At 34.3% G+C, this 18,963-nt stretch overlaps 3 protein-coding genes across 9 annotated transcripts; 2 read left to right on the plus strand and 1 right to left on the minus strand.

Moving 5' to 3' along the window:
• LOC137824348 (glycine-rich RNA-binding protein 2, mitochondrial) lies at positions 1 to 3,020 on the plus strand. The gene is made up of 5 exons (XM_068629968.2): positions 1 to 195; positions 987 to 1,131; positions 1,204 to 1,272; positions 1,713 to 1,819; positions 2,437 to 3,020. The coding sequence occupies exons 2-5, from the start codon at positions 996 to 998 to the stop codon at positions 2,833 to 2,835; spliced, it is 711 nt and encodes a 236-aa protein (XP_068486069.2). The 5' UTR covers positions 1 to 195; positions 987 to 995; the 3' UTR covers positions 2,836 to 3,020.
• A 1,094-nt stretch (positions 3,021 to 4,114) lies between these two features.
• RIK (RS2-interacting KH protein) lies at positions 4,115 to 13,861 on the minus strand. Of its 7 annotated transcripts, XR_016514734.1 has the most exons (13): positions 13,438 to 13,827; positions 12,877 to 13,099; positions 11,788 to 11,889; positions 11,669 to 11,703; positions 11,504 to 11,579; positions 11,041 to 11,172; positions 10,888 to 10,965; positions 9,926 to 10,019; positions 9,702 to 9,819; positions 7,892 to 8,555; positions 6,217 to 6,288; positions 4,847 to 6,016; positions 4,115 to 4,673 (listed from the first exon to the last, which is right to left on the minus strand). XR_016514734.1 is itself a non-coding variant. In XM_068632936.2 (12 exons), the coding sequence occupies exons 1-12, from the start codon at positions 13,515 to 13,517 to the stop codon at positions 4,549 to 4,551; spliced, it is 1,953 nt and encodes a 650-aa protein (XP_068489037.2). In that variant the 5' UTR covers positions 13,518 to 13,861; the 3' UTR covers positions 4,115 to 4,548. The 7 variants fall into 7 exon arrangements, 1 of the variants encoding a protein (XP_068489037.2); XR_016514737.1 differs by lacking the exon at positions 6,217 to 6,288 and having other exon boundaries at positions 4,847 to 5,072; positions 7,892 to 8,512; XR_016514736.1 differs by lacking the exon at positions 6,217 to 6,288 and having other exon boundaries at positions 4,847 to 5,936; positions 7,892 to 8,512.
• A 3,892-nt stretch (positions 13,862 to 17,753) lies between these two features.
• Positions 17,754 to 18,434, plus strand: LOC137824204 (histone H3.2). The gene has a single exon (XM_068629726.2). The coding sequence runs from the start codon at positions 17,855 to 17,857 to the stop codon at positions 18,263 to 18,265; it is 411 nt and encodes a 136-aa protein (XP_068485827.1). The 5' UTR covers positions 17,754 to 17,854; the 3' UTR covers positions 18,266 to 18,434.
• Positions 18,435 to 18,963: the final 529 nt, after the last annotated feature.

Below are 18,963 nucleotides of genomic sequence, written 5' to 3' on the forward strand. Positions count from 1 at the left end.
AAGTCGTTATTAATACACTCTCTGGAAGGAGAAGTTGGGGGAAAGGGTTTTAGAGTCGCCACGTGTCAAGTTGCAGAGCCAAAGCCCTATTTAGGTCTGCGTCGGGATTCCAGGGTTTTAGGTTTTAACAGCATCACACACCTCAGAAGGAGAGAACAACAAAGAACAGAACCACCCCATTGTTTTACAAGGCTGGTAAGATCTAAAGTTCACAACTTTTTTTCGACCCATTTCTCATATGTCTATCAATATTTTACTCTCGTCTTCGATAACTTGTTGGTTTCTTTTTCCCCCCGCATCCCCTTGTTGTTGGATTCGTAGCAGTTTCTTATTTTTCTCCTAAGTTATGCCTTACACTTAGCAAGATTTAATTTTTTACGATCCGCATGTCTTCTTTTTGTTTAGAACACAAGTGGGTATTCTCACTTTTTTTGTTTATTTGTACTCTGGCGCGTGGGCCTTTTTACTCAGAAGTTTGTGATATACCTATTGCACATATGTACTTGTATTCAGCATACATAAGAGTTCTTGCTGATGCAGTTTCTTTCTACTGTGGCAGTTTTTTGGGTGCGAAAGGCTATTATGTGTTTGTAATTTTAACTCAGAATGAATTGCTTCTAAAAATGATACTGAAAACTTTCATTCACGAATCCATAACTACTATGAGATCATCGTTTAGTGGGGATACGCAGTTTTCCCACGTAGGATCCGATCTCAAGTCTGTCTGCTGAGTGGATTGAACAAGGCACGCCACGGACTTGATGCTGTGGAGTGTGGAGTTCAACCACATGTCCACAACCTTTGGTGGTAATTTGTAATTTTTGAGCTGTGGCTAATGAGAAAATACATTGCAATTGCATTGAACATTATTTTTAATATGAAAGAATGTGACCTGGGGTTTGGAACTTTTGTGTGCCGATGAGCATAAGTTACATTGATCAATTAACATACTGTATAAGCATTATTGGCTTGTGATGATTTTGTAGGTTTGAGCAATGGCGTTCTTAAATAAAATTGGAAATCTACTCAAGAGTTCTGCTGTCAAGCACATGAATCAAGATTTTTCTGTATCTAGCCCCTCACTTTTCCAAGCAATTAGATCCATGTCATCTGCAAAGATTTTTGTCGGAGGTACACTTTAGCTTAGCATGATGTATATTTTCAGAATGGAACATAGCTACAGTGTTTCAATTTTCATTGCAGGTATTTCTTACAGCACTGATGATATGAGCCTGCGGGAGGCTTTTGCTCGCTATGGAGAAGTACTTGATGGTATTTTTCTGAAATACACAGTTTACTAGTTTGTCATTATTTCGGGCAGAGGTAATAAATATCATACTCATGAAAAACGAAAAAGTCAGTTGTAAACACTTTTTTCATTGTTCCGAAGAATCCAGTGGCAGACATTATGAGTATACTTTGATATATTGGTTACCTTTTTTGTTTTGATAAAAATTAAGGCTACTCATTGATAGTTGTGGACATACTTTAGTCTGTTCCTCTGTTTTCTTAGAATGAATTTCACAATTGTAGTTGTTAGTGATGGTAGAGTGGTTTGACAGCCACCATCTGTGTTGTGTGGCAAACTGGCGAGTAACAATCAAATGTTTATATGACAAGCATTAAAAAAGTCTTTGTCAAACAAACATGTTTCATAATATGATGCTTATTGATATTAGCCCTGAAACTGTTTGTTTTGGATATTCTTCCAGCCAAGGTTATTATGGATCGTGAAACTGGCAGGTCCAGAGGTTTTGCCTTCATAACCTATGCAACAAGTGAGGATGCAACTGCTGCCGTTCAGGCCTTGGATGGACAGGTATTATCTGTGTTCTGTGCTAACTTATAAAAATCACATTCATGACATTTCACATTGGAAGCGTGTTGTTATATACTTATGTAATTATGTCTGTATATATGAAGAAATTATAAAGTTGTCTTGATATTATTTATGAAGTAGTGAAAAACCTAGTATGCATACCTGGATTAAGCAATTGATTTTGTTGCATATGCAAGTGACGGATTGAGAGTTCAGATTCTCATAGCTTCTCTAGATCATGAAAATGGCTTGATTTTACCTACATGATGGTAGTATTGCTATCAAGAATGCTTTAAACTAAATAATTTCTATTACATGTTTTAAGTATTCCTAGAGTCAGTTTAAAAAGTAAGAATGTTTGAGAAACCAAGCAAATTCTTATAATAATAATATGATGTTAGATTTCAAAACCACGATTGAGAATTTGAAAGATGCATGTTTTAGTAAATTATTTTACCAATTAATCTTGTGTATTATAAAGAAAGAAGGAACAAGGAGAGTTGGATGTAGCATGGAGTAATTGTTACTGTTAGTTTCAGTAGATTAATCATGCTGATGTCTGCCAACATTATAAGATTGGCAATGTTTCTTTGGTATCTCTAATAGTTGTGTTACAGGATCTTCATGGTCGGAGAATTCGGGTGAATTATGCTACAGAAAGGTCGCGCCCAGGGTTTGGTGGTGGTGGTGGCTTTGGTGGTGGTGGTGGCTATGGTGGTGGTGGCTATGGGAGCAGCGGTGGTGATTATGGTAGAGGTGATAGTTATGGAAGTAATAACAGGGGTGGAAGCTATGGAAGTGGTGGTTATGGTGTTACAGGAAGCTATGGCGGTGGCAGTGCTGAAACTAGTAATTACCAATTCGGTGGAAATTCTGGTGGAGATCTTGGTTCAGCTGGTGTTGAATTCGGAAGCAACCAAAATGAAGGAACAGGCGCAGCAGACAATGAGCCATTTGAAGACAATGTGAGGGGGAACAGCGATGAAACTGATGGCTATGCTCAGACCCGCGGGTGAGAATTTTCACCTAACCCGTGCTTGTAGATGAACAAATGTGGTGCCTCCAATTTCTTGTTTCACTGCGTGATTTTCAGCAGTTCATTGTTTGTTTTGAACAAGGTAGTTTATCAGCTCAAGGACTGATGTAAAATAAGATTTTTGTAGGAGTTGGACTTCATTTATAGAATAATTTTATTTTGTCATCTGCATTCAGTATCTGGAATGATAAACGAATATACACAATTATTTAGTTCATAATATCAAATCATATGCTTTAAGCATGGAAACACAGGGATGCAAAATAGTCCTATTTACGTTGTTTCTTTACTTTTCCAAATTGTTCATCCAAACATTCTTAAATTTATTGTTCAATGGGAAATGGTTTCTTAGGTTCATCTGTTGGCATTAATGGAAATTTATTTCAATTCTTATCGCTACCAATTTTTGTACTCCAACTTCTAGTTTCATGGCCTTTAGCTGCCCAGTTACACAGATCTTAAATTAATACAACCAACAAGGAATGACAGCAGGAACTAGGAATTGTGTGCGTTTGATTTTTAAAAGTTGAATTAGATTTCATATACATCTTCATTTAATTAGGCAAAACTAGTTTAGATTTTTTTTGGAAGTGATTTGAAGTTGGTTTCAAAGCAATAATTTTTTTATCAAATCCATTTTTGGTTTTAATTGTAAACCAATCTTAAAATTTGTATCAAACCATAAACGGTTTTAATATTTGAACAAGTTTAAGATATTCTAGTTAAGATTAAAGTGAAGATGTCCTAACTGAAATGGATCAAAAGATTATCCAATTAAATTTTGACTTCAAAGATGTCTCGAGTGAAACGAGCTAAGACAAAAAAATGTCCTAACTAAGATTGAGATAAAGAATTTCCAAACTAAGATATAAGCAAAGCAAAAAATATCCCAACTAAAATTCAGGCAATGTCTCACATTTTCATCATTTTAGACAAAGATACACACTCACTTTGATAAGATATGGTGCAAGAATAACTTGCCTGAGTATTATCCGAATCAACCTGCGTTACACAGGATAACTTTATAGAAAATGAATTTAGACGTGAATTCAATCCATTAAAAATAACTTTATTAGTTTGCATTGGTTTGAAAATGAATAAGTTTTGATTACTTGGATATACACAGGATTTTGTTCAATTTATATATATAGCCAATACAAGTTTGGTTTAAAAATCACTGACCCAAAATAAATAAATAAAACGTTGCATTACAGTAATTACAGTATAAATATAACACATCATAAAGAACAGGACACTGATTTGTATGAAAATGGTAACCCATGGAATAAAGGCCTTTTCAATTGCTTGTTCAATCATGCCTGGTAAGCACAGTTTCATTATCAATCAGGATGAATAATTAAAGGGTTCTAACTAGAAAATTTGGAGTGAGTAAAAACTGTCCCTTATCACTGCATCGTTACTTAAGTGCCCGACCAAACAAGTAAAGACACTACCAGTGTACATGCATACCCGAACAGGGGCAAAAATTACAACATACGATTTGCTCTCACGATGTATGAGAATGAGAGATTACAACCTTTTAAATTCTACTCAACAGCCAACTGTTCCGCTCCAAAAATCACGCTAAGGGCTTCCTTTCCACCCGGAAGAAAACCAGCAAGAACTAGTCCCAATCCAGACAATTCATATTTACACATGTAACACATCTTATGTCCAACATGCACTTTGTAGCTCATAAAGCCCAAAAAGGCTTTTGAACCCCAATTGCTCGGCTGCCATGAGGATATGATTCCTCTCTAGAATCATCTAGATCATCGTCATCCTCCTCTCCGTATTCCATTAGCTTGACCAAAGTATCTGAAATACGTAAATGTTAAATAAAAACAGTCTAGAGATGGCTAACAAAACGATGACATTGTAAAGTAAAATTTCAGGGTCAGACAACAAAAACTTTGTTCCAAAGAGAGAAAAGAATGAAGATTCAATGCAGTAATGACCCAAATATAGTAAAAAGCACGTTTGATTCTAACCAGGAACTGCATCAGATTTTGCCTTAAGCAAATTCTTGGTCCTGTTTTGTACTTTAACTTCAGATGGATCAGAAAATTTAGGTGGAGGTGGTGGGGGCATAGTTCTCGGTAGAGGTACTGGCATTCCGTTGGATGATGGCTGGACCAACTTCTTAGGGGCAGGCATAGTTGATATATTCCTCACAAGGCCATCACATTGTTCATTAGGTTTTAGAGGTTGCAAACCCTGCAATCAAGATAGAGAGTGGAAGAAAACAAAAAACCAAACACAACCTTTGAATCAGGTACTTTACTAATTGTTCCAACACGCCAAACTTCATAGTCAAAAAGTTTAAGACACTGAACTGCAAACGAGAAAAACAAACACAAAAAAGCAAGGTAAAAACACTACATGGTAGGGATAAACAGGTAATGACTTGTTACTCGGGGTGCCGTACCATCCTAAATTGATCTAGTGTGACAAACAGTAACAGGAAGCCAGAAATTACAAAAGCTAGCCAAATTATCTAAATGGTTAAATAATATTAAGACAGGTATATGGTAATTTATTGCCATTCTCCGAATAAAAAATGTTATAACTGTAAATGTGCAGCCCAAATTTTCCCGATAAAAGGGTTTGAGTTCCAATACCAAATGTAGCATTGATGTCAAATATTAAGATGATTGCACAATGAACAGCTTATTTTAGTGAAAACGGCGGCATAAGATGTAAACTGTGACGATAACTAAGGGAAAGAGCTTTTATTTTAATTTACTTTGCCCATAATTTTAATCTACTCTAATATATTCATTTTCTTATTATACCAAGCTATGGTATCTCATTCTCTAGTTTTATATTTTTTCATATCTCAACTTGTCTTCTTCCCTTTAGAAGATTGCATCAATTTGGCGCAGGTATGGTAAACCCTTCCCTTCAGGAAATTGACAGTCCATGTATGCAGTACTAGATGAGGGCATGGCCAAAAAGCCCGCCATATCTTTAGCAGCAGTTTTACCAATGAAGGAAAAAGTCACAATAACATCTTGGATTACAAAAGGACGTATGCTGTGAAGACACAAACACGCTCCTACTCCTCCAAAATAGAAAACCCTGTCAAACATACAAACCAATGGCCCAACAGACAGGTCCAGTGTCAGGCTTTTAGCTTCATAGAAGGTCAGAGAAAATACCTGGAATATTAAGCATTACAGTCAGCACAAAATAACATGTTTAAATCAGAACAGATCTAGAGATGAACAGTATTTGAGAGAAAAGTTCTGCACTAATATTTTTCTGATTTCTTTGCTAATGTAAGAAACAAATAAATAAGTTCTGAAGGGTATGATATCAACAGAAAGCTATGGATGTAGTTCAAAGGGGGAAAAAATACCATAACATAGCTCTTTGTTCCTGATATGCATCCACAAGTAATTTAAATTAGGTTTAATTACTTGTTTGGTCCCTACATTTGCAAAAAATGTCTTTTATGCAGAGTTTGGATGAGAATAAAGATGAGGATTGGGGGACTAAGGAAAGAAAAAGAAAGCATGGTGGTTTGATTGAGTGAGAGGAATGCTCTAAAATCCAAATTGAGTAAAACGGAAACTTTCTGCACAGGAATGAGAAAAGTGCAAAAAAAGTTAAGAGATGCAACATAATCGATTGTTAACAATTATAAAAGGATTGTGTTTAAAAATAAAGACACATAATCAATTATATTATGTTGGAAACATAATAGATTGTGTGCTAATATTTTTTAACACAATCCTTATAATTTTGGCCACAATTAATTGACCAGGTTGTCGAGAATAGAAGGATCATGTTTGAAAATATAGGGACACGCAAGCAAAGATGTTGTAAAAAGTAGAGGGACTGGGCTAAAAAGTAAAAGCACGTGATCAATTATGATGCTTATTTGTTTTTCAATAAAAAAAATCATTTTAATTCTCTTTCTCACCTATTTCTCCAACCAAAAATCACCCTATTTCCACTCACTTCTCACCTCTTTCTCTTCCATTTTTTCCCTTCCACTACCTCTATTTCTTTCCTCTCTACCAAACAGAACATTAAACATCTCATTTTAGAAATACACAAATTCTTTTAATCTCTTTTAGTTCCTGCCTGACATCATTTTTAATCCTTTTAGTGACTAAAAGGGATTAAAAATATTGAGTAGAGGCAAAAGTGGAATTTATTTAAGTACAGGAACTAAAAGATAAAAGTTTCGTAAATTATAACTACAAAGACCGAATAAGTAATTAAATCTTTATTTTATTTCATTTTTTCTTTGTCAAATGGAATAAGTTCATCTAAAAGCACAAGATACAAAACTGTGAACATGCAAAATGTATGCATCATGTACGTGTAAGAATCATTCCCTGTGTAACAACAGTGAAAGGCAAAATCTAGAAAATATTACTTCTATCCGGCAGCATGGGGGATTTATTATCATATCAGTCAATTTGAAGGCATTAACCTTACCACAAACCTGTCTACATATAACTGACCTACCTTTCCAAACCATTTGAAATTCAATATCATTTCAGTTATTGAATTAGAATCTTATAAGTTGGCTTCCACTCATTACGTAAACAAAATTCCATAAGGAATTCTAAAAAATTCAATGAATTTTGTAAAGATTTTCAATAGCATGTAGATACAGAATTTTTAATCAAAGAACCAGCATTTTTGTATGAAATTATGTGAATCCCTTGAGAAAAATGTTAGGAGTTGGTGTAAACTAAACTAAGGGGTTTTGAAAGAAAATGGAGTTCTGCGCTGGTGTTGTCTTGTTTACAAAATATGTTAAATTAAGTGAATTGAGATTCTTAAAATTATTCTACCCATTGAGAATACAAAAGGGTTTTTTTCTTTGCTTCATGGTACTCTTTGTTTACAACTCTGATGGCAGGTAACTCTAGCTCTGATGCTTAAGGTAGAAATAAATCTAAATTTCCATAATTTGCAGGCTTACTAGAAACTATAATTAAATGAAGGCATTTGAATAATTCCCTCAATGCATGCAATGATGTATTTAAAGATTTTATCAATGACAAACCAATAACCTTATTGAGTTTTGCTGTGCCTTTCAAACCGACTGGTAACTCTTGAAACTTTCGTTTCTGGGGTGGCCGCTTCTCCTTTTCAATATCAAAGCATGAGCTTGACTTGGACTCTCCATTTGATGCTAATGTGGTGGGATCAACTGTTGAAGCAACAGGAGGTGAGTGTCTCAAAGCAAGGGCAACTTGTTGCAAAGGGGTAGCTTGAGGATATATTCCACCATATCCAATATAGCTAGTGCCACCTGATACTAAAGGGGGAGGAGTATAACCAATCACGTCTGCTTGATGCCCAGAGCTTAAATGTCCTGTAGGTTGTGGTGTAGTCCCCAAATTGAGGGGAGCTGTGACACCAGTCACTCCAACCAAGGATGCTGGAGGGATTGGTTTCAAGACCACTGCTGTTGACATAATACTACTGGTTAAGCTGGTACCTGCCTCTAGCTCAACTGCAGAGCTCTGAACTCCCGTCAAATTCTGTGGGGGTGGCACAGCACTATAAGCTTGTGGGGGTGAAATGATTGTAGGAATCTGCTTTGACAGTGAAAGGCTATCATAAACCTGCTGAGGTGGTGGAACAGCACTATATACCTGCTGGGGAGGTGGAACAGCAGTGTATACCTGCTGTGGAGGTGGAACAGCACTATAAACCTTACATGATGAAACCCTATGACAGTTAAATCATAAGTTATTCCCAAAAACTTAAATAAAACCAACATAAAGTACTATATCACAGCACTAACAATAAATATAATCAAGTAACATAAGTTCAAAGCATTGAAATAGTAGAAGGCAGAGGAATTTTCTCAACTACCACAATCAGATTTACCAGATCTAGACTTCTCACCCAAACACTTCCCTCTTAAACTCAATCTCAGTTCCACAGAAATTAAAACTATATTTAACTTTGATGCAAACCAAACTAAATTTCATATTTGAACCACCCAGCCATTCGTGAGTCAAAATTGGCAAATTAAAGTCCACAGCCCTTAATAAAGAACTGCACCAGAAACCCAAAAGTACACAATTGTAAATAAAATAATAAACTGTGACAACCGGATAATGATGAAGTTAGTGAACTTGATAGCACCATGAGGGGAAGATACATTCATGAAATAATCTGTCCCAATGACCTTCTGTTATGGAAGTGAATGGAGGGCATAAGCACTTGGTCGTCAACATGAAACATAATTCTTCTAGGGTAACTCTGTTAGTAAGGACTAACACAAAACCTAGAGTATTCATTTCCACTTGTCTCATCCTACTGAATATCTTTTCTTTTTCAAACTACTGAGAGCACCTAGCAGAATATGGATTTCTTGTTGTTTTACTGATAGCGCCTTAAAGCAGGGCCTTTACAGAGGTGAGAACATCTCATCCGGCACCAGGTGCACAGTCAGGCCTCTGATTGATATCCATACGGTACAGCTTTAATGAGAACAGGTCCCTTAAATTAAAAAGTGGATCCATGTTTTTCCAGGATTGATGGATGGAGAGAAATTTACTATTTAGTACATATTCTTTTCCCCAATGGTACTAAAGTGATATACCAAAAGTTCACAGAAAATAATCCATGGTGAAAAAAAGTGTTGTAAACTTGTTATGCTGAAAATCCATAAATTTGAATTATCAAAAGGTATGTGTCATGTATCATGAACTATCACATGTCAGAAATTGGGAATTTCTCAAAAAATTGTGTTTCTTCATACCAAGAACTAAAATATAAAGCAGACACAATTTCAGAAATTTCCACTTGGGAGCAGAAACATCTTGCCCACAGATCCCATACCCTATTACAGTATAAACTAAATACCTTGAAGCACCACACTCAGTACAGATGGTATCCAAAAGATTTTCAGCCAAAAGCTTAGCATCTTCAAGGCTTTTTGCATTGTTGCTGGACAACAACAGATGCAGGGGCTGCTGTCCATCTGCAACCAGAAAAGTAATTAAATGAAAAATATATACAATGAATAAATGAGCTATGATGAAATAGCATGCCCTTCAGAAGTCGAGATCAGAGAAATGAGAAGGCACCTTCTGCATTCAAGCATTCATTGTTTCCTGAACCATGTCCTCTCAGTATAACTGTTGCTCCTGTTTCATTCATAATGTGATTTATATACTGGTCCTGCAAGTTCAATGCAAACCACCACCAACACCAAAACAATTTCTCCCAATCGTATGGAGATGTCAGAGAAAGCTTGAAACATTAGATTATCTCGACTTCATTGTACACAATGTAAAATTCAGAAAATATTGAAGAATTATATCTAGCAAATGGAAATAAAAATACAGTGATGGCATTGGATAAAAAATATTACCCTACGTACACAAGCTAATTATTTCTATAGGTCAAGATTACTTATTAGCATAGGTCCAGATTTGTTTTTGGTAAATATAATTTTACATATTGAAAGTGTGAATACAAAATGTCCAGCTTCTATATTTTATCCTGACAATTTTGTTTCTTACTAGATATTTGGCAAGCACCCGTTGTTGTGAGTGTGTACACAAACTTACATACCAGACAGACTCTTGGACTGAAGTTAAATATTCATTTGAAAAAGGTTCTTCTATAGTGATCAGACCAACCATTTTCATCTTTCTGAACATCACTTTCAGCAACAAACAAGTATTACAGTGACATATGTAACCATAGAATGCAACAACAGTCCATCCACCCTTTTCTTGCCCAATCAACTAATGGAAAATCAGTACTCCTAGTAGTACCTCAGTATTTTTCACACCATCAAATCAGAAGTTGAAAACAAAGACACAGGTACTCCTAGCGAGTGAAAGGCTAGAATATTATGAAAACAAAAACATCAGATGAGTAAGTGGTCACATCACATATCAAATGAGACCAAATAAACTTCTAGGCTTTAGCAAGCATCTAATAAAAATTTTGTAAGGATTATCCAGGTAAGGTCATGCATGAACCTCGACCTCCAAGAGTGACTAGACTAGACAAATCAATTGAGTAGGGAAGGGCTTACATTTGGTCCACGTATCCGAGCAACAATGTTCAATGAAGGATCAGCATCAAAGCCCAAAAACACACACGTAGTCAGCACCTGATTCAGTAAGAAATGTCAGTGTCACACATCATATCAGAACCATGCACACAAGCTAGTAATAAATGAATGTACCTTCAGTCCATTAACCAAAGCTGAAGGTGAGGCAGAAGAAATTGACTGTGAATTTTGCCCTAGCTTGAGCATTTCTTCAATCATTGCAGCAGCACGATCAACAGCTAAAATCCTTTCTGCTGTCTCTTTTATCTGCAATAAAATTTGATGTCACCAAAAGCAAACTAACTTGTGTAATTCACTCCCCTGTAACACTACCATTAGTGAAATAAAAACAAACAAAGTGCAGATACAAGCAAGGCATGCGGTTTCACTTTTTCAAGAATAAGAAAACATTTAAAGTTACAAATACATCAATCCCTTTCATATGACACTTCATTCATTCATTCATTGCTCTGATTAGACATTATTTTTCTTTTGACTTCTCAAATCTTTCCAAATCTAATTCATAAAGTTATAAATGTTGGCTTTCATATCAAAACAAAGAAATACAAAAAAAAAATAATGAAGTAGCAGCTTTTACATGAGCTCCTGCAGAGATGTGAAGATACAGTGGCTTCTCTCCATCAAGTGGTGCATTAGGAGGCCGATACTTTCCCCTGTGGGAAAATTCTAGATATACGTTAGATAAAGCAGCACATAATATAAAACACAAAGGATTTTAGAATGGCTTAAATGACCTACAAACCTAGTTATAACTATGGCACCGGTACACCTCTGGATCTGCAAGAAGAAGAAGATCAATCATTAAAGATTAATTAATAGGAGTTTGGAACTAAAAAATGTAAAATTGATTATATATGTCACCTCCTCTTGTGTCTGGCGTTTTGTCAATTTGTAGCGAACAGAAGACTCTGCATCATTTATGACAATTTCCCGAGCAATTATTAATTCATCTTGGATCTTTTGCTACAGAAACATTCATCTCACAGTTAAGAAAGATAAGAAGCTTGAATATTATTTGAAATATACAAAAAAAAAATCCATAATTAATAAATAAATGAAAAAGTCAGGGGAAAAAAGGCTTCAGAAGCATGCTGCAAAATATCTTATAGATACAAAATTATTAATTAGACAGGTTATACAGCATTTATCTACACTTAAGCAATTATTCTTATTCTGAGGAAACCAGAAGGAAAACAATATATACACAGAACACTAACATCTCAAAACACGGACCATCAGATTACATGAAATGAAATGGTAAAAGTTAATATAAACACAGACACGGTCTATTGATTATATCAAAGACAAAGTATAGTAACTATTTCACTCCATCCCAACCAAAACACATTCTGAAAACCCATTAGCATTGAGTGAGTCAAATTTCATTATAATGTTGAAAGGCTACAAAAATTCCTATGATGTGAAAATATACTTCATCTTAAAACGGTATACAGAGATCAAGAAACAAAATTTATCAAATCATGTTATTGACAAACTGCAAAATCAAATTTCCAGAATTTCTAAAGTTTCGATATCAAGATGTTGTGATGGAGCAAGTTCCCAAAGAGACTAAATCTAGAGAAGATCACTCCAAGTGTAACCACGTAGAAGGTGACCAGAAAATTCAACAAGGGACACATGTTTGTTTCTGCACACTTGAACTTTTCATTATATACTTGAGTGCAGCAATATTACTTCTTATTGAGCCAAGGATTTGGTCCTTCAAATTGAAGAACAGGTGGAGCACAATTCATCCCCTTATCATGTTTATTGCAGCTTCAAAGATCTCCCGATCACTCCCATATTACAAATCATAGGATGAAAATTCATTTAACAACTATAAACTCCCTTCTCCAAAAGCAAAACAGAGAAATGTTGATGCAGCAATTTCATCAAGAAAGGGCACCAGCAAAATGATAAACATCATAAGAGATAGAAATCTACACTCACTTGATTCATTTTTTGGGCGGCAACAGCAGCTGCAGCAGTGTGTTGCTGAACCTGAGCAGAAGCTGCCAGAGGATTTGCCAAAAGGGCACCGGAGATCACCGGAACCATACCAGGAAATGCAATCCCTCCAAGTGAAATAGCATTGCTCAAAGGAAGTGCTCCAGGGACTGCCATACCAACTGGCATCAACGAATCCGCTGGTTGATCCCACTTTCTTTTCTTTCTAAACAAAAAACACAACACTCAAAAATGAAATCCCAAAAGACATACAATAAAATAAAATTTGTTTAGCATTTTCCATCACGTGTCGATGCATCAACAGACTCTTATCCCACTATTGGCTACCTGAGATCACACCACATTCAGCTCGGATGTCGATGAGATCCTAACTCTAAAATTCCAAACACTACGCCACACAATTAATCACAATTGCAATAGCCAAATCAAAACAAAACAGTACGACTAACAAAACGATAGAATCAACACCGCACGAGATCCAAACGAATTTCACATAATTCGAAAAACACGGAAAATAAGGCATTAGCGTTAAGGAGGGTTTACCTCCGCCGCGTTTGCGAAGCATCGTTCGACACGGAGGTTTCGTTGGAAGAAGAAACCCTAGCGCTGCTATCCTCTGTCATTGTTCAAGCAATTCAAGATTGCGAAAAAAGAAGAAGAAGTGCAATTTTGTTGCGTTTGTTTCCCTTTTCGTTTCTTCTTCGTTTCCGATACCAGAAAACGAAAAAGATTCACGCGAGCGTCGGTATTGGGTTGGAACGAAAGCAATTGGTCGGCGAAACGGGGTTTTGTGCCTCTCGCCCAGCGTCGTACAGTTACACCGAGATGGGATTAAACGACACGAAGCAGAAAGTAAACGACACCACCGCAGAGATTAAACGATGACGGGGTTTCACAAGACCAAAGATCGTCGTCTGTTTCGTACGTACTACTACTAGAGTCGTGCGATAAAAATATTTATTTATTTATTTTGGAATTATTTTTTTCTGTAATATTTGTTTCTCATTTTTTTTTCCAATATAATTATTTTTTATGTTTTGAAGGATCAAGAAATAAGGAAGTGGAAACATGATGATAATGATTTTTTTTCACTTTTTTTCTAAAAAAAAAATATTACAATTTGTAATTTTACTTCTATCTTAGTTTCTATTTTTTATTCCATTACATAGTTTGCATGGTCCCTTTCTTTTTATTCTTATCCTTCTTGTACAATCGATAAATATAAAATAGGAATAGCAAATCAATCTCATGTAAATACTCTATACGTGAATATTGTTTGATTAAGTGTAAATAGTCCGTTGAATGGTTATAGGCGTAATTAATATTTTATATTTTAATTTGAATATGAAAAGGTGGAATAAGTGTCCTCTCATGATATTCTTCATAATACATATTTTTGTCTTTATATTTGTCTTGTTTAAAATACTAAAACACAATTAATTAGTAACATAAAAAATAAAAAATGTATATTAACTTTTCTTTAATTCTTCCTTTCGTAACTTATTTTTACATTATATATTTGATTGTTTTTATTATCAGTTGATATTTATTTAATTGTTACTTCATGTTTTTATTTTATATTTATATAATTATAGTTTCTTTTCTGATATTTAACATTAGAAAAAAATGCATTATTTTGATATTTAATACTTAATAATATATATCATATTTTCTTACAAAGTTTGTTTTGTTGATTGAAAAATGAAATTTATTCAAGTGACTTACTATTTAAATTCATTGTGATATGTCCTAAGTCAAGTCTTGGTTTTTACTTGACAAATTATAATCTTACTTGTGATATGCTTGCTTTTTGTCTCTATGCTCAGTGTAAGTTATGGTGTTGAAGTTTCAACTTCTTAAGCTCAAGCCAAATTTTCATTGCTAGTGAATTTTGTTCAACTATCTCTTGTTTTTTTTTATATATAAAACGTAAAATTTAATTCAATATTTTGAAAAATTATCATGTTCTGGATTGTAAATAATTTCAACTTTCTAACATCAGTATTTAATTAAATCCATGCAAGTTGATTAATTAAAACATGTAAATATAACACTTGTCAAAATGTAAAACAAATATTCGTTATGTATTCAATTGATTTGTGAAATTTTAAATGTTATGGGATTAATTTGTATATTTTGTAATTGTTTTGAAAATATATTTTGTTTTAGTGACTGAATGTTATATTGATATCTTGTATAAATTATGTGAAAATATGATTGAGACATAGTACTCTCGTAAAAATAAGTATCGTATTAAGATTATTAAGACACACATTGGTTGAAAATTCACTATGGTCATAGCAAATCGTATGAATTATCCATGTCATACGGGTTTAATGAATGCATATGTTTATATGATTATGTGAAGAGATTCTCAACGAAAGTAGTATGACATGTGCAATTTTTTTATTCTAAATCATTACACGATTCTTTAAAGAGTATAATATATATATATATGTGTGTGCGCGTGTGAATGTTAGTGGATCACGAGTGATGTTGACATGAGATATTTGTAGTATAATTGGTTGTACTGGTGCAACAACAAAAATAACCAATTACTGGAAGTGGTTGAATCAAATCAAGAAAGTTTGTGAGTCCTATTGAAAACAACTTAGCATATTCGACCTTATCAAAATCAACAAAATTTGATGCATCCTCTTTTGACATGTCCATGTTTTTAATTTGTGCATATCTCAAATTGAGACCTCTATGTTCTTGAATTACCTTGTGGATCTCTTACCCACACTTTCATGAATGAAAATATTACCATTAAGTTATAAAAACTTTTAAATTGGAATTACTTGTTGATATTAAGACCAAATGCATACTTATTTTGTATAATAAGTATTTAGTAAACTTTAGTTTTTTACTTAGGGTCAATTCAATTTTTTTATTTATTTTTTTGTTTTTCTATTTCACAATGATACTCCCACTTATGTTTTGTGTCTTGTTAGAGTAGTCAGTGCTCATGTTTACTTAACTCTGCATGAGGATCCATATGTGCTTTTATTTTGTCAGGATCCATATGTGCTTTTATTTTCCATATGTGCTTTTATTTTGTCAGGATCCATATGTGCTTTTATTTTGTCAAAGTTTGACAACAACTTATGTGCATGATATATCCAACTTTTGTTGTGTTTTCTTTAATATTTGAGAAAAATATATTAAAGGTATAAAAGTTAAGTATATATTTGTGACCGATATCAAAGTTAAGTGACACTTTAATTGTAATGATATGTTTGATACACTCTTAAATAGAAAAAGTTACATATTGATTATTAGTTATAACTTTTGACACAATGATCAACTCTCAATCCAATGTCAATCCAACTAGTATTAAAGGTCACAAGTTTAATTTTAACGGAATAATCACTAAAAAAAAGGAGATTGTTGTAGATTTAAGTAAAAACCATATAATCGATACTCTTAAATCAACCTTTATCCATAAAATTTGAAATTCGATATTGCACCATTTTAGAAATTCGAAAATCGATTATGCACCATTTGGAAAAATAAAAAATCGAGCACCATTTACAAAATTACGAAAATGGATCATGCACTTGGAAAATTCGAAAATAAGTAAACAAAACTCTCACAAACCTAATTTTATTTATACACTAACAAAGTTCACGTTTACGGATCTACAATTTTTTTGTCAAAATTATCTTCTACAACTTTTTGGTCAAGATTCTTATACAACTTTTTGGTCAAGATTTTTCTGCACCATTGTTAGCACTATAAAGAAGAAACCCCATTAAAAAAATACATGCAAAACTGTCCATAGTGTTTAATATATTTAACATCGATGGGATGATACAAAAGTAAAATTGCATTTGTGTCTCTTCTGTCAAGTGTAATCAACACAAATCTTCTCACTTTTTTGAGAAGTAAAAAAAGTCATATTCCGCACCAACACCCTTAAACACAGTGAATCAAACAAACACTTCTCTTGCTCTGTCCTCCCTTATCATACTTGGAAATAAAACACAAATGAAACAAAAATTCTTGATTTTTTTTTTCATGATTTTTTTTCTCAAGAATTTGTGATAGTAGATGAACTTGAAATTCTACTTATCAAAAACTTTGTTGGTATCTTCTTCTTTTAAGCTATCGATTAAGATCTTCATAGTAATTATTCATAGTAATTATTTTGATTGATTTTGTGACACACCTACGAACCAATTCGAATGTTTAGAAGAATTTAAATAAAGGATACACAAAATTTGTTCTTTATCAACTATAAATTTTGAGAAAAAACTGGGTTAAGTAAAATCATACATTATTAATGGTTTTTTAAGTTTTGAAAATTTATAAGTTCAAATTCTATAACTGTCTTTATTTTTTATAACTCTTTAATTAGTGTATGTAATTAGTAAAACTGTCATAAATGTATGCTTATTAGTATATTAGTATTATATTAGTATTAGTATTTTCAGATCATGTATCAACGGTTCCTGCAGTACAGTTTCCAAATAAAAGGCTACACTAAACAAAATTTTCTAAATATTTTTAAAATAAATTATAATTAATAACTTACAAATACTAATCAAGAAATTAAAATTTATTTATTAAAACACGTAAAAATGTAATTTATTTCATATTTTTTAATACATTCCATATAATTTCTAACATAAAGAACACCGCGAACTTTGCCTCTCAATATTAAGATATGAGAAAAAAAAACCCATTGGCTACTTTCTATGCCACGGATCGCGATCCTTGTGCCCCTACTTTAAAGCACTCGCAACCGTTGATTTTACTTTCCATCAACGGCTACGCGTTTCCCTTCTCATGTTTCAGAAAAAGCTTTTACAATTCCCGCGCATTCTTTTTCCTCGCCCTTGTGTATATATTCCCCAAATCACGTTTTCTCACTCGCCCACTTCAATTTCCCCTCACTTTCCCGAGAAATTAAAATTCCCAATTTTCCCACGCTTTCTCGTTCGATTTTCTCTTCGACATGGCTCGTACCAAGCAGACCGCTCGCAAGTCCACCGGTGGTAAGGCGCCACGTAAGCAGCTGGCGACGAAGGCTGCCCGGAAGTCCGCTCCGGCGACCGGTGGTGTGAAGAAGCCTCACAGGTTCCGTCCAGGGACTGTGGCATTGAGGGAAATCAGGAAGTACCAGAAAAGCACCGAGCTTCTCATCCGAAAGCTTCCGTTTCAGAGACTCGTGAGGGAAATTGCGCAGGACTTCAAGACTGATTTGAGGTTTCAGAGTAGCGCCGTTTCCGCGCTTCAAGAAGCTGCAGAAGCCTACCTCGTTGGATTGTTCGAGGACACCAACCTCTGCGCGATTCACGCGAAGAGGGTTACCATTATGCCCAAGGATATTCAACTCGCTCGTAGAATTAGAGGCGAGAGGGCTTAGAGAGACTGTTGTAATGTTTAGCGGGTAGGGTTAGGGTTCTCCGTTCCAATGCTGTGGTTGGGGTTTGCCTTTAGCTTGGTTGTAAGAGTGGTGTAATTGTTTCCGTGGAATTTGAATTGTGAATCTATTTTCTTTTAAATGATGAATCTTTATCTTTTTTTCTGGTTAACTAATCTGGTTCTTTATTTTATTGTTTTTAAAATCAAGAACTGTTGTTTTTTGAAGTGGAATCTGCTACTTCCGAGATGTGAAACTTGTGGGACTGTTGAAATCTTGAAATTGTACCTGTGTGTTGATGTTGAACTGTGAAATGTCCCAAGATAGTGAAATATTGTTCAGAACGAGTTCGGAGTTGAATGTTGTATGCTTCTGGATTTGTTGTATGCATTGTTCTCTTAATCTCAATCTGAAGTTTAACAATAATGGTAGTGGGTTGTGTGTAAAAATGAGATTTTTTTTCTGTGTCTCTCTCTCTGGTGTTGATGAAGATAAGGGCTAATCGAAAGTAAAATTCAGATAGATGAATGATTTAATTGTGTATATTTTGAATCTTTACTATTCTTTGAGAATCGAAACACTTGAACCCTATCTCTTGGTTTTCTGATTTGTCTGTCAAAATTTTGGTTTTCTGATTTGTCTGTCGAAATTTTGGTTTTAGTCAAAATTCTGTCGAAGAAAATTGTCTAATGAAGGCAGAT

Source organism: Phaseolus vulgaris, chromosome 8 (assembly GCF_051622355.1).
Source record: "Phaseolus vulgaris cultivar YP4 chromosome 8, ASM5162235v1, whole genome shotgun sequence".
NCBI classification, from domain to species: domain Eukaryota; kingdom Viridiplantae; phylum Streptophyta; class Magnoliopsida; order Fabales; family Fabaceae; genus Phaseolus; species Phaseolus vulgaris.

Excerpts from the sequence above, each read along its gene's own strand:
- LOC137824348 (XM_068629968.2), top strand. The coding sequence starts at position 996 with ATGGCGTTCTTAAATAAAATTGGAAATCTACTCAAGAGTTCTGCTGTC. Across the intron at positions 1,132-1,203 it reads TGCAAAGATTTTTGTCGGAG|GTATTTCTTACAGCACTGAT; the intron begins GTACACTTTAGC and ends TTTTCATTGCAG. Across the intron at positions 1,820-2,436 it reads TTCAGGCCTTGGATGGACAG|GATCTTCATGGTCGGAGAAT; the intron begins GTATTATCTGTG and ends GTTGTGTTACAG.
- RIK (XM_068632936.2), bottom strand. The coding sequence starts at position 13,517 with ATGACAGAGGATAGCAGCGCTAGGGTTTCTTCTTCCAACGAAACCTCC. Across the intron at positions 11,173-11,503 it reads ACATCTCTGCAGGAGCTCAT|ATAAAAGAGACAGCAGAAAG; the intron begins GTAAAAGCTGCT and ends ATTTTATTGCAG. Across the intron at positions 4,674-4,846 it reads AAAATCTGATGCAGTTCCTG|ATACTTTGGTCAAGCTAATG; the intron begins GTTAGAATCAAA and ends TACGTATTTCAG.
- LOC137824204 (XM_068629726.2), top strand. The coding sequence starts at position 17,855 with ATGGCTCGTACCAAGCAGACCGCTCGCAAGTCCACCGGTGGTAAGGCG.